Source organism: Galleria mellonella, unplaced genomic scaffold, assembly GCF_026898425.1.
Source record: "Galleria mellonella isolate WM207_F2 unplaced genomic scaffold, CSIRO_AGI_GalMel_v1 utg38, whole genome shotgun sequence".
In the NCBI taxonomy this organism is placed as follows: Eukaryota; Metazoa; Arthropoda; class Insecta; order Lepidoptera; family Pyralidae; genus Galleria; species Galleria mellonella.
The window spans coordinates 1242830-1259238 of NW_026442090.1; the positions used below are offsets into that span (position 1 = coordinate 1242830).

The 16409-nt window shown below is 31.8% G+C and overlaps 1 protein-coding gene and 1 long non-coding RNA gene across 3 annotated transcripts in view; one reads left to right on the forward strand and one right to left on the reverse strand.

Moving 5' to 3' along the window:
- Nucleotides 1-1523: 1523 nt before the first annotated feature.
- LOC128201306 (uncharacterized) lies at nt 1524-7009 on the reverse strand. Of its 2 annotated transcripts, none has more exons than XR_008253177.1 (3): nt 4220-7009; nt 2722-3940; nt 1524-2382 (listed from the first exon to the last, which is right to left on the reverse strand). It is a non-coding gene; the product is annotated as an uncharacterized LOC128201306 (long non-coding RNA). The 2 variants fall into 2 exon arrangements; XR_008253176.1 differs by having other exon boundaries at nt 2722-3783; nt 4220-7008.
- A 1891-nt stretch (nt 7010-8900) lies between these two features.
- LOC113514139 (aspartate aminotransferase, cytoplasmic) overlaps nt 8901-16409 on the forward strand; it is a 31134-nt gene continuing 23625 nt past the window's right edge. Inside the window, exons 1-2 of the mRNA XM_052897916.1 lie at nt 8901-9190; nt 9683-9790. Coding sequence (XP_052753876.1) covers nt 9079-9190; nt 9683-9790 — 220 coding nt within the window. The 5' untranslated portion in view covers nt 8901-9078. The remainder of the gene's footprint in view (nt 9191-9682; nt 9791-16409) is intronic.

The following is a 16409-nucleotide window of genomic DNA, read 5'->3' on the forward strand; positions in this document are numbered from 1 at the left end:
GGTTTGTTACCCAGTTTAGGAAATATTTCAGTGCTAAGTATATCTCCAAAAGAAGCAGGTCTGAATTTAGATCTATTTTCAGCAATTTTCTTTTGTTTAACAGGGCATTGCGGTGATACACTTGTGTGATTTCCATTGCAGTGTACACAAATAGCGTTTTCCATTCCAGTTGTACAAGTTTTATAATTATGCTCACCTTTGCAGATGCTGCAACGCTCAGAATTCTTACAGAATTTAGCTAAATGTCCATACCTCAAGCACCGGTAGCATTGTTTAACTGGTGGTATATATGGAGTGACATTGTGGCGCCAACCTCCAATATCCAGATATTCAGGTAATACAGATGCAGCAAAAGTAATTGTCACGGTTAGAGTTGGCTGTAACACATATCCATGAGTCAAGGTATTTTTTCTTAAAATTCTTTTAATAGCAATAATTTTCTTAGAACTCGATATCATAGTATATATTTTTTTATTAGATATATTTGTAGGTACATTTCTAATAACGCCTGTAACTTCTGTTGAAGAAGCAGGAATACTGGCCTTAAAATGGTAGTCATTTAAAAAAGTTTTATTATTTAAAAAAGCATTGGCTAAGTCTGGCTTTTGAAAGTATACTCCGATTTTGAATTTATTTATAGATCTAAGATAAGTTACCCCTTTATTAAATCGTTTTAAACAGGAGGAGAGTGAGAGCAAGTCTCTGGATCCAATGGTTTTCTGACTATCTGAGGATTCTACAAAGACAACAAATTCTGTCCCAGGGGATTCCTCGGGATATCTTCTAATATAATCTGTGACGTAGTAAGGTTTATACTTATCGGCCTTATCAATTTCAGATTCTGAGTCAGTAGAAGTATCTTCCGAATATATATCCTTGTCATTACAAGGTTCATGGTCTACATCACCTGAATCGTCATCTTTTTTTTTCCTTTTTCTACAACTGCGCTTCCCCATGAATGCTAATTATATTACTGTCGCTGAATTTAGTGAAAATATAATATTTTATTCAATAATAAGAATTGATAGAGATAGTTTTAATAAATTAATAAAAAAAATTTAAAAAACCCGCTTGTTCTTATTCGAGTTTCCCGCCTTTTTCCGCTGACATTTGACTAATATCTGTCACCTGACTGACCGCGGTGACCCTAAGAATAAGAATTACATAGAAGGAGTGCTAAAATTGTCATATGTCATAGCAGGCTATAAAAAATGTTATATGGCTGTATAACCCTACCAAATTCAGATACAACCTGCTTGCATACTTTCTACATAAACTGTATTACTAGAAGGAGGCAACCATATGATTTACAGTTTTTATTTTATTATTCCTTCTATGTAATTCCTTGTTCTTAGTGGTGACCGTAATAATGGCATAGACTATCAATATAGTATATATAAGATAAGTAAAATACAGATTTTCTAATAGATAAATATGAAATAGTGAAACCATCTACGCTATTAATATACACTGGCGGGGCACCAGTGAATGATGATAGGTGAGAATGCCCAAAATGAAAATCGTGCGCAAGCATTGCTAATAAACCAATAACTATAATTTTGTTAATATTTTAAAAACCTCGACACAAAAAAAACCTATAAGCTGATTACTAATGCTGATGCTGCTGATTGAAATACCTTAATAATTTCTCATATATTGTGGCTAAGAACCATTTCGATCACGTAAATTTTGAAACAATAAATAACTGCATCAGTCCATTGGTTTAGGAGCTATAACACCACAGACAGACACGTCAAAGTTATAACACCCCTCTTTTTGCGTCGGGAGTTAATTAGTCTAATAACATTATAAATAAGCTTACTCATGCATAATCAAGACTTTTATTGCCACTATGTTATTTTCACTGGAAGAAATTTTTTTTAAAGATAAGTTCACCTTTGCTCAATTGTTTTTAATTGTTATTATTACTATATTTCTAAATGCAATAAAAAATATATAATAATAAAAACTAAAGCAATTCAATCAATCAATCAATCTTTGATTCAATCATAAATTATAACAGGCATGGCACCGACCAAGAATCTTTAAATTAATAATAATACAATAATTATTTATTCGAACTTAATTAGTTCAAGATTATTAAAAGTTTAACATTTGTACTGTGTATAAACTGGATTTTTCAATCGACATGCTCTTGGATTATTGGGACGTACAATCATATATACTGATTTATACTCTCTGTTATCTCCATCATTTTGTATATATCTTCGACATCCGAGAATAGCTAGACCTATTCCTACGAATGCCAGACCTGTAGCTCCTACTATTTCTGGAATTTCCCAACAGGCTTTTTGGAATAGACCAATTATTGTATTTCCAAATCTAACTTGATGACCAATCTCTTTAGGCTCCGGCGTCATTCTGAAAAAAAAATTTGATTTACTTTCTTTCTAGAGTTTTTCGCTGGTAGGTTTTCTTATAATCTTCTTTAAATAATAATTATGTTACAACTTAAGTTTAAATTTAGTAAAAACTAAATTAATTAAGTCAAGCGAAAATATGAACTTTTAATTTTATTGTCAATTGCCCACAACATTAGTTGTCATTGATAAATAATGACAAATATTTCTTACTAACCAGGATGCCTGCAAAGCTGAAGTTTGTATATGATACGAACAAACCTCAAACTTTTTGCAAACAAGTAATGTATACATGCCGGAGACGTATCAATGTAATGTAACATAAAATGTATCATTTTACCTTTGATTGTATGTTCGCTACAAACGTAAACACCGCACATGCAAACCGCGCAATCTACTGTAATCATGACCCGTTGTCATCCTTGTGATTTTCATATGTTTCCACGCACCGACAGTTTGTCCTATATCATATTCTCTTCATGTACTAACACATCTCTAAATCGAATCAACCGTCCACAATAACGTGCGGCGCTTACCTTTGTTTGTCTAAGAAACAAATAAAGCACCGATCGCTTTGCGCGCAATTTGCAATGTCCGTTACGTGCATGTGAAATGCATAATTCACTCGCGAAAGGCATCCAGGCTCTGAGAAATTGTTACAAAGTAACTTTTCATTTTAGATTGCAATTATATGTACGTCATTGTGTTACAGTGCATCGATCAGGGTTCTATTTTACAAAGTTTATTAGTCTAATAAATATTAGTTAATGGATTATTATTAATACTAGTTTATTAATATACATTTATCAAAGCTACGTTTGTAAATTTATAGTTATTATTTAAAAATATATTATCAATTTATTATTTAAATAATCTGTTTAGTTATACTTATTACTTATAGGGTAGTATACACGATTATAACTTATTTATTAATTATAATGCTTGTGAAAATGATGAAGCAATTTAATCTCTATGACTGATATATGTTCTCATGATTCTCATGTCCTATGTAGAATGGATTCTATGTGCATATTTGTATGTCATAGATTAAGAAAAATGTAATAGCTAATAATTAATAGTTGACATTTACATTGGCATTAATACATACTGACAGAAAAAGTTCATTGAATTTCACCGAAAAAAAGGCGGGAAACTCGAATAAGAACAAGCGGGTTTTTTAAATTTTTTTTTATTAATTTATTAAAACTATCTCTATCAATTCTTATTATTGAATAAAATATTATATTTTCACTAAATTCAGCGACAGTAATATAATTAGCATTCATGGGGAAGCGCAGTTGTAGAAAAAGGAAAAAAAAAGATGACGATTCAGGTGATGTAGACCATGAACCTTGTAATGACAAGGATATATATTCGGAAGATACTTCTACTGACTCAGAATCTGAAATTGATAAGGCCGATAAGTATAAACCTTACTACGTCACAGATTATATTAGAAGATATCCCGAGGAATCCCCTGGGACAGAATTTGTTGTCTTTGTAGAATCCTCAGATAGTCAGAAAACCATTGGATCCAGAGACTTGCTCTCACTCTCCTCCTGTTTAAAACGATTTAATAAAGGGGTAACTTATCTTAGATCTATAAATAAATTCAAAATCGGAGTATACTTTCAAAAGCCAGACTTAGCCAATGCTTTTTTAAATAATAAAACTTTTTTAAATGACTACCATTTTAAGGCCAGTATTCCTGCTTCTTCAACAGAAGTTACAGGCGTTATTAGAAATGTACCTACAAATATATCTAATAAAAAAATATATACTATGATATCGAGTTCTAAGAAAATTATTGCTATTAAAAGAATTTTAAGAAAAAATACCTTGACTCATGGATATGTGTTACAGCCAACTCTAACCGTGACAATTACTTTTGCTGCATCTGTATTACCTGAATATCTGGATATTGGAGGTTGGCGCCACAATGTCACTCCATATATACCACCAGTTAAACAATGCTACCGGTGCTTGAGGTATGGACATTTAGCTAAATTCTGTAAGAATTCTGAGCGTTGCAGCATCTGCAAAGGTGAGCATAATTATAAAACTTGTACAACTGGAATGGAAAACGCTATTTGTGTACACTGCAATGGAAATCACACAAGTGTATCACCGCAATGCCCTGTTAAACAAAAGAAAATTGCTGAAAATAGATCTAAATTCAGACCTGCTTCTTTTGGAGATATACTTAGCACTGAAATATTTCCTAAACTGGGTAACAAACCTAAAAAAAATGTAGACCTAATTTCAATTCTAAATTCTGATAACAAGAGTTTATCACTTTTAATAGAAAGCATAATCAAACTTATTTCACTACATAACACAAAGAACACATCTATTAACACTAAAAGTGTTTTGAATGTGTTATATGATACTTTTGGTAATAGACCTATTTCACAAAATTCAATCGAGACCAATTAACTATCATACAGTGGAACGCTCAGAGCCTACTGAGCAATCGACATATTTTTACACAATTTTTAAATGAACATCATATTCACATTGCTCTCATCTCAGAAACTTGGCTAAAACCACATTACAAATTAAAAATTAAAGATTATTGTATAGAACGAAATGATTGTGGTAATAACCACAATGGAGTAGCGATTATTATACATAATAGTATTAGATATAAAAAACTTCACTCTTTTTTCGACAATTCTTTGCAAACTATAGCTATTAGTATTGAAGTTAATAATTCTTGGTATTCAGTTGCCAGTATTTACTGTCCTACCAATAGTACACCTAGTTTTACTAAAGCCAAATTTAAGTTCTTTTTGGAGTCTCTTCCTAAACCCACTATCATATCTGGAGATTTAAATGCACATCATACTATGTGGGGTTGTACCTCCACTAATACAAGAGGTAAAGACATTCTTGATTGTTTAGATGAATGTAATTTGGTACTATTAAATGATAAGCAAGTTACTACTGTTGGCTCTCATATTTGGAGACCCAATGGCCTTGATTTAACTATGGTATCCCCATCCATATCATTAAAATGCGAGTGGTCGGTTCATGATGATCCGTTAGGAAGTTATCACCTGCCGACTTTTACTAAAATAAACACAAAGAACTCTTCATCAACTCCGTCAGGTGAACAACATGCTCCTATAGATGAAGTTAATAAACTTTTGTTAAATCGTATAAACCTACGTCTCGTTAATTGGGATCTTTATTCTGAAACTGTTAATCGATTACTTTTGGATTTCGAGTATGATGTCAATGAACCCTTAAACAATTACAATAGGTTCTGTAAAATTATTTTGACAGCTGTGGAACGTTCCGTTCCACGTAGGAACTTATCAAATAGCGGTGCAAATACTTCAAAGAGGCACAAACATATTGCAGTACCTTGGTGGAATAACAGGTGTGCGACAGCTGTCAATGATAGTAAAGCGGCTTACCTTAGGTTTAAACAAAATCCAACTCTCGATAATTACATAAATTTTAAAAGAGTTCAAGCTGTTAAAAAGTTAGTAATTAAGCAAGTAAGACAACAGGGGTGGCAGGAATTTTGTTCCAAATTTAATAGATTAACACCAATTTCCACTGTTTGGCAAAATATGAGAAAACTAAATTCAAAACATCGTCAAAATCATTTTAAAGATATATCATGGGTCAATGATTTTTTACGCAAATATACTCCTGATTTTGTACACTCACCTTTTGATGACAAACAGTTTAATTCTGTTAATTCATGCCCAAAATTTCTCACTGACCCATTCTCAATTGATGAAATATCCAGTGCAGTAAAATCTAGAAAAGATACAGCTAGTGGCCTTGATCGCTTAACATACAATATGTTTCGATTGCTGAATAAAATAAACCTTACTAAACTCTTACAAATTTTTAACGATTTATGGAAGGACTGTATTATCCCACCAGAATGGAAAATGGATTGTTTGATTCCAGTAATTAAACCCGGTAAAGATCCTACAAATTTCGACTCCTATAGACCTATAACATTGACGTCCTGTGCAGGCAAATTATTCGAACAATTAATTAAACAGCGTTTAGAGTTCTTTATTGAAAGTAATAGTATATTACCATCGAATCAATTTGGTTTTCGCCGTGGATATTCAGCGCGCGAAAGTTTAGCGAACTTCTATGTCGACCTTAGTACTGCTTTGAATAACGATGAATATGTTCTATCTGTTTTTTTAGATGTCGTAGGAGCTTTTAACAATGTAAATTTAACAGTTCTATCTTCGATTTTATCCTCATTTCTTCCAATGAAACTTATCGAATGGATTTATAATTTTCTTAGTAATAGAGAAGTGTATGTTAAAGTAAATAGTAAATTAATAGGACCTAGGTTAAGCTCTAAAGGAGTATGTCAAGGTGGTATTCTAAGCCCGCTACTATATATTTTATATATCTATAAACTTAATTCAATTTTAGGAAACAGTGTGAACAACTTGCAATTTGCCGATGATTTATTAATTTATATAAAAGGAAAGAATATTATTGATATGCAATTAATGTTAAATGAGTCATTAAAAAGACTTGAGAAATATTTTTCTCTTCTTTCCCTCGATATTAGTTTAACCAAAAGTAAAGTAGTTGTTTTTCATCAAGTTCATAAATATGTTCCATTAATGAATATTATATATAATAATCAAACTCTTCCAACAGACTGTAGCGTTAAATTTCTGGGGGTAATTTTTCATCAAAATTTAAAATGGGATCTATACGTTGATTGCTTAGTAGATCGTGCTTTAAGAGCCACTAATATAATAAGATCTGTAATTGGTCGTAACTGGGGAGCTGATCCTAAAATTATCCTTTTACTTTACAAATCTCTTGTTAGAAGTAATTTTGATTACGCTTTCTTTTGTTATGCCTCAGAACATAAATTAGTAGAAAAACTCGAAAAAATTCAAAATATGAATTTAAGACTTATTTTAGGTGCTATGTATACTTCTCCAATTATCTCAATGCAAGTAGAATGTAATTTGCCTCCTATCCTTCTTCGTTTCGAATACCTAAAACTCAAATTTCTCTTCAAAGTTTTTTCAGTTTCCAATAACCCACTCATACTCAAATTATTAAATTGCCCCATTTCTATGTTTTTGAATAAAACTATTGTCAATGATTTGAATTTACGAGATGAATATAACATCTATAGTAGTAAGATACTTCCTTGTTATAATGGCCTTTATGAGAGTAAGTTCTGTAAGATCAAAAATGTTATACGTAAAGACATAAAAGAAAAGCACGATATGTATGAGACTTTATCAGAATTTATTGACTACAGGCAGATATATACAGATGGTTCCAAAAATGCACTTAGCACTTCAGTGGCTTTTTACGATTTGTCAAATAGATTTGGTCACGGTTATAAAATTTCAACTTTGGCTAGTATTTACACAGCAGAAGCAAAAGCTATATTTTTAGCATTAGAATACATAGAAAAACAGGTACTATATTCGAAATGGATTATAATTACAGATAGTATGAGTGTTCTTATGGCATTAAAAAATAACACATTCATTTCATCATCAAACTACTTAATTCAAGAAATTCGTAATAAATATTATCATCTCTGTACTATATATGGAAAAGATATTATCTTCATCTGGACCCCTTCACATATTGGAGTGTTTGGGAATGAACAAGTAGACACTTTGGCTAAAATTATTAATTCAAGTGCTGCTCGTGTTCAAGACTTACCCCTTTGTTACTCAGATTGTAGTATTGGAATACATAAAATCGTTACAACTAAATGGGAGGAGCATTGGACTCAAATATTACAGACTAAAGGCAAATGGTACCGCAAAATTAATTGGCGTATTGGAAAACCGTGGTTCTGCAAAGGAAAGGACACAAACAGAAAATTTTACACCAATATTTGTAGATTACGAATCGGCCACGGACATTTCAACGAACACCTGCACCGAATGGGCATGATCGCTTCCCCATCATGCACATGGTGTAACTCAAATACAGCCCAATCTCTACATCACCTTTTTTTTTTGATTGCTCTGAATTTGTCATTCAAAGACACATTATGTTTGACGAACTTAGGATTATCTTCAAAAAACCCGAAAATATCCCGCACTCAATCCCGCTTCTCTTAAGATTTCCTTCTTGTTTCAAAGCTATTTTCACTTATATTACTACAACATTCAAGGAGCTATAAGAATACTTTTATTGAATTGCAAGACAATGATTTTTTATAATTATTTATTTTTAATTTGATAAATCCACTGGTTTAAGAAAACTCAAGAAAAGATATTTATGAAAATGTACTTACCGGATTTGACAAATGAAATATTGAAGATTATGACAATAATTGAAGCGACATTAGAAAAATAAAATTCCAGACAAATTATCTTTTTGAAGACTAGGCAGCATGGTCTCCGACCTTAGCCTGTTCCAAACGGAACAAACGTACTAAAAAAAAAAAAAATCAAGTGTCAGCTGTATTTGACGTTTATGACATTCACTTGTTTTCCGTAAGGTTATTAAAGTCATTTATTTCTGTCAACATTAATCAAAAATTCTTTACTCTTTGAGCACTTCATTCAAATATCACATACTTATTTATCTTTTGCGATAATAAAAACAATAATATTGTATTATTAATATTTAGGAATTATTTGTAAGTTTTATTATTTTACGCATACAGCGTATACAACACGACGTATTTTTTGTTAGTGTACAACTATAAAGAAAAATGGGTTCTCGTTTCCAAGTCGTAGAACAGGGGCCGCCAATTGAAGTTTTCCAATTAAACAGGCTGTTTACTGAGGATTCGCATCAGAATAAAGTGAATTTGACTGTTGGCGGTAAGTTTTATATTAAATAAAACAGTGAAAAAACAAGTATTATTTTAATAATTTTGTTATACTCTTAGAATTTTATATTTGTTGTCCTTTAATTTGTTTATTCAAGACTTAGTCACTTTTCACTTATCAAGGTCAATATTTATATCTACTTTTCAGGTCATACCAATAAATTAAATCTAAATAAATAAAATCCATATAAATAAAAAAATTAATATGTAATAAAATATTAAACAAATTGTATGTATCATTTATAAATCTTAAAATAAAAAAAAAACTGAAAAGATTATTAAGGTCAGAAATATGTTTGACTTATTACTATCATGAAAAAATATATACTGTATTGTTTTCATTCTATATTGATGTTTTATTAAAAAAAATATTGATTGTAGAAATTTAGTTTATAACATAAAGTTGTACAATAAATAGAGTAAATATTATTAAATTTTTTTTTCGTATCTAAGAAAGCTAAGGTTATTTCTTCTTTTTTTTTAGCCTACAGAGATGAGAAAGGGAAACCATGGGTTCTTCCAGTGGTACGCAAAATGGAGAAGCAACTGGCAGCTGATGATACGTTGCTGCATGAGTATTTGCCAGTCTTAGGTGAGTATCATGATAATAAATAAATATTAATTGCTAGCTTTTATTGATGACTTTGATTGTATCAGGAATATGTTGTCCATCCTCACATCTTAGAACCAGAATGATCACACATAGTGCCATTTCAGAGGAGCTTCCTCCCACAAATATTCAGGTTATAGAATGGTTTTTATGTTGTGGCTTTTTTTAGAGACTACAGCGTGGAATTTTCCAAAAAGGGTGTATTAAGGTTTTTTGAGGTATGGCAACACATGTATGACATCCCTGGTGTTGCAGGCGTTCATGTTAAGGTATCAAGTAATAACAAACAAACTTACTTTAACATTTATAACATGATATTATAAATGTTATTAATATCAGTAGGGATGTTTATATTCGTTATGATACCTTATTGGATAGTAAGAGAATGCTGTCAACTGTCACTCAGGTTATTTACTATTTTAGAAATTTTAGACACATACTACTTTAGATACAAAGTTTCTTTGATTTGATCAGTTTTAAGTTTACTCACAATTTTGTCCACATAACCAGGTTTTAAATTGTTGAAATATATATATATATATATATATATATATATATATATATATATATACCCTTCGGTATCCTATATTGTATATTTATACCAAATTTCTTAGTGATTGATTAAGCCAATTATTTATAATTTATTTGCATGTATGTTTATTCTAGCAACCCACATCTACTGTATCAATTTGAATGCAGTTTTCTTATTTGTATTCCTGAAGGTCTAATTTCAAATCTGGTGTATGTTTTATTTTAATACATCATCTAAATGTGGTTCAATTGGATTTCCTATTTCTGAAATTCATACTTACAAACTAGCCAGCAAAAAACTAGTACATAATATAAATATCTATATTTATATATCAATATCTTTGTCCAAGACTTTATTGATGTTGTTGTTGAAATTACTTTATCATTTAATACACTATTTAATTTGTTTTGTTTTTAATATAAAATAGGTTTCATAGATAAGGATTACAGTTTAATCCTTACTAATATTATAAACTAACTATTTCCTTCAGTTTTATCAGCATGAATTATGATAAAAAGTACCCTATCTATTAAATCTGTATTACATATACAAATTTCTCTCAAATTTATTCAGTCAACCAAGTGTAAGAAATATTTAAACAACTGGAAACATTTTATTTATTGGTCGTAATGGATAAACTCAAAAAATATTATACTTAAACGATTTTTAATTTGTTTTCACCTATAGAAAGCTATATTAACAGTTAGTAAACATAGGCTGGTTTTTTTTTAAAAAAACTGATAAGTTGGGCCCACCCTGGTTTTGGTAGTTTATAATATTATTAGCTATTTATCCTGATTATGAGTATTTTTTTAATGGATGATAATGAAATTTTAAATCTGTCTGCGCTGATGATATACGCTGACGGGGCACCAGTGAGGATGAAAGACAGGTCATTTAGCCCATTGTGATGATAGCACCTCGAATTCAGCATAATAGTTTTAAAGGGGGACTACATGGAGGTCAAAATAATAGGGTATATTGCTAGCAATAGGGCTGATAATCCACGTTACTAACAATTTTTCCCCATAATTTGCTATATAAGCTTCAATATAGATACATACATATGTATAACTTCTCTTTGACAGTACTAATTTATATTTGACAAGCAAATTACACCATTTCTAGTTAAATGGTTTCAGTAAAGCTAAATTAGTACTATTCACACTATTATAATTTAGTATGTTAATTTAAATAAATGAAGTTTATTAGTACTTCCTGCTAATAAATGTTAGAAGATATGTATAGCCAGGTATGTCAAATCTAGGTTTATTTCCTTTCGTTCGATCATGAATTTTTTTAATATATAACATTTATTTGCTACATACGGATTTTTTAAGTAAAAAAATCAATAAAATAAACCACTACAAAGTAAAATATTCACTAAATATTAAGTTTTACATCTAAGGAACATACAGACATTTGAAAATTCTATAAATTATTATTTTCGCTTCAATTGCTCTTATTAGAGAGACCCTTGATATATTGTTTTTTGTAATATTTTCTACGTATACACATAAGTGCCGTATAGTCCCGGCATACCCCTTCCTTTTCCATGGAAGTCGTAAGAGTCGACTAATAAAATTTAATGGTGGAGAGATGGACAGCAGCGTCCTTTTTAAAACATTATTAAAGCCCAACAGCAATTGCCAAATCGCCTGCCAAGCGTAATAACTACTGGTGAAAGCCCTTTATGGGGGAAGCCTATGTGATAACAGATAACAGTTGATATGACGATGATATAAATTAGATACGTATATTCTTTCAATATGCGTTTTCAAGCTACCACTAGCAGTATTTCCATTTTCAAGATGCTAGGAGTAATCCCCTTTTGAGTGTAAAATACGTAGCCTAAATTAAAAAGTACAATTTCTACTTTCATTTGTAGCATTTCTTCTTTTCAGTAGCTTTTTTCTGTCTACATTGTATAACATTTACGTCTATATTACGTCTATATGAGTATTTTAATGTGTCTCAAACAACTGTATAAACATAAGTGTTTACAAACCAAAATTGATACAATTTACTTATTCTTTGTTATACGAATGTGCCTGGAGATATAAAATCGATATATCTACATAGGAGACGTCTTGGGGAAAGTACTATATTAGTCATATTCTTAGTTTTTTTTTTTAATCGATGATAATGGAATGGTAACCCCGCCTGCGCTATCGGAATACGCTGGCGGAGCACCAGTGAAGAATGATAGGTGAGGATGAAGCAGGTCAGTTGGCCCATCGTGACGAATTCAACAAGAATTTTTCACGATGGTTTCTAGGGGGAACCACGTGGAGGTCGACCTAATAGGGCATATTGCTAGCCATGGGGCTGTCAAACGCCATTGCTAACAATCCCTTTCCCCCCTAATCATATTTTTAGTTAGGTATACGGAACAAAACTACGATAAGAATCAATCAAGAAATTCACATCTCATCACTGTATGCAGTATACTTATGTAACTCTATCGAGAAAAGTATGTTAACAATGAACGTGTTAACAGTCACCTATAAATAACAACGTTTCATCATAACTATGTTTATCAATTTATCACTAACTGATAGCAGCTTGATAGGTAATTGAGAATGTACATTTTCAATATAAATTTTTTTGTCGTCACCGTACGTGCGTTGGTTAGCGTAGCTGATATCAACTGTTTAAGTGACGTGCCGGTCACAATGCCGGTTTTCTCTATCCGGGTTCCAGCCTATCCTAATTACCTATGGGTATATAGAATGATCCATACATATATATATCAATCGGCTATATCTCCTATTAGAGTAGGCAGAAACAATGGAACGCCAAATGATTCAATTGAAACAAGTCTCTTTCGCTTCCTCCACATTAATCAACGGTTACGGGTACTTTTAATTTGGCTCTTCTTCAACACCTCGCCTATTTGGTCGACATATATCCGTCTAGGGCGGCCTTTACCGACATCTCCATTTATTACTGCTCGTTAAATGCCCTTCGTAATTCTTTCATCCACTCTGTCCTAATAGCCAAGCCAGACGTAACATTCCCTTTTCGAATTCTCACTCTGTCTTTTAATGAAATACCATACATACTTCTCAGAGCTCTCATCTATACAGTATTTATCAAATCAAATCATATTTATTCGCTTGCTACATGGCACAATAAGAAGTTACATACATATACAGGCACATAACATGCAGCACCCCGCAGAGGAATGCAAATGTTAAAATGGTTTTAAGTCTACATTATATTATAATTATATAGTCCAAACATTTTCCAAATTACAATATTTATGTCAAATTATCATATAAAATTATGGTTTATATTTTAAGTAATTTTTAATACATTACATCTTTTATTACATTTTTTGTCATTTAAATATTCAATAACTGGGTAACAGCACTTACCTATTATGGAATATGTGTGGAATATGGTGAAAGTAACAGCACGTATCTTACTTTCATGCTCCTTCTGCTATACCCATTACTTGCTTCCATTCACGCGTGTTGGTGTCAGTACTCCCTGAAATATGGCAAGGCGAATTTTTCTCGATACATGGTTGTTTGCCGTAATAGACAGCGATGCAATGTTAACACTTAATGTAATTAAAATTGGACTCTCTATTCCGCGCTTAGCCTCTCATTTGGGCCGTTATGCGTAGAGTAATAGGATAATAGGCTTTCTCAGGCAGAAAAAAACCTATAACAGTGCGACCTCTGTTGTCTATTGTGCTCGCCCTTTTAAATTTCGTTGCTAATTCCTGACAGTGATCGGAATTTCAAGATGTTTTTTAGTAGCGATGTTTTGTATCTCTTCAAAACATAAGGTATATTTTCAAAAGGAGATATTATTATATCGTTTGTGCATAATTGGGTTGCATCCACAAATTATGCGCTGTGGCGTTTCTTCCTTATTGTGGCAAAATCTGCAAACGGTTTTTTGAGCATAAGCCTAGTTGGGCCTTGTGCTTATTTAGTTTGCAACGCCCAGTGAGAGCCCTTGTGACACAAATGTTTTTACTCCAGAGAGTGAATTTATTTGAGTTGTTTATAATTTGTTAGGTTTATAAAATGCTAGATCGTGAATATGATTCTAGTCGAATATAAAATTTTTAGGCCAATTTTGTTGAGTGGAAGATTTCGCAGGCACAATTTGGTTGCTTGAAATATCAAATATATATCAAATATACATCCAATATAAGATGATGGTATTACTAGCCTCTCTATATTAGAGGTGCGGCTTTAAATCTCACTCACCGAAAAAAAATATCAATTATGAAAATCCCTGAATATCCCACTACCATAATATTGCAAATTCGAAAGTTTGTAATATATATTTTGAATTTTAGATATTTGTTATTTAATTATACCTATTTAAATGACTGAAACATTGTACCACGCATAAGAGTTACTTTTTATATTAATTTACGTGAAAAAACCTGCTGGATGAAGGATATAATAATGATAAAAATTATCTTATTATAGTACATTATACAAATATTTAATATTATGGCTTTAAAAATAATATAAATTGAAAATGGGGCAAAAATAAATTTAATCAAATTCAAAGAATGCAATAATCTTATCACGCACAAATAGCCATCTGTGTATATAATTCATATCAGAGTAGCCGATTAAGACAATTGATTACAAATAACTACTGGGAGTACCAAGTCCGTACTGAATTCTATACAATAACAACAATCATACATTACAATATATATATTTTTTGTAATAGTTCCCAAAAAAAAAATGACAATGGCATTATGTCACAGGGGGAGTACTTTGAAGGGGATAAAATTGATTTACCTGAATAATTGTAAAATAAAAATTTTAAAAAACTTTTATACGTACTTTCCGGACAAACCTCGTATAATTCATATCAGAGTAGCCGATTAAGACAATTGATTACAAATAACTACTGGGAGTACCAAGTCCGTACTGAATTCTATACAATAACAACAATCATACATTACAATATATATATTTTTTGTAATAGAAAAAAATGCAATGGCAACCCCGCCTGCGGACAGGGAAGGAATTGTTAGCAATGGAGTTTGACAGCCCCATTGCTAGCAATATGCCTTATTAGGTCGACTTTCACGTGGTCCCCCCTGGAAACCATCGTGAACAATTCTTGTTGAATTTGTCACGATGGGCTGACTGACCTACTTCATCCTTACCTATCATCCTTCACTGGTGCCCCCACCAGTGTATACCATTCCATTATCATCCATTAAAAAAAACTTGCCTGCGCTATCGGTATACACTGGCGAGATACTAGTCTCACGGATGATTGATGAAGATGAAAACAAGTCAGCCCATAACGACGAAGCCAACAAGAATCAACTACGATAGTTTCCGGGGGAACCACGTGGAGGTCGACTGAAAGAGTGTATTGCTAGCAATGTATATTTATATAATCATAAGTAGTTCTCCATGAATTTACTGGGTACGGAGGAATAACACCTAAGTCCTCAGGAATGGCAACGCATGGGGGGTATAATGGGCGAAACAGTATACTCTGTTATGTCCATGGTACTGCTCATGTCTATAGGCGACGGTTACTACTTTCCATCAGGTGGGCCGTCAGCTTGTTTACCATTCTAAGTTGTATAAAAAAAAATGATCAATAAAGAATAAATAAATAAATAAATGGGGCTATTAGACTCTTTTACTAACAACCCATATCGCTAGCTGGTAAACAGTTCGCGATTAGCTAGCTAAAACGAGTTATCCAGGGTCACATCACATTCGCAGTAAGTATGATATAAATAGCGAATATTATGAAACTATAATTATTTCATGTGATTACTTTGACCTCCGAACTTGTGATAATATTATTTACAATGGTTCTTTGACAAAATGTTTTATATATACATATATATAGGGTCACCGCAATATCGCCAAATGACGTCTTATGCTGTTGACGCGGAAAACTGTTGTTGTACATCAATCAATACATATAATAAAATCGTAATTGGGGCTCTACCATGAAATGAAATTCCGATTTCTCGCACTCAATTTCGTGTTTTCGTTCATACTAAAATTGGCCCAAAAAATAGAACTTAACGTTTCGTTCTTTTTAAATCCTACC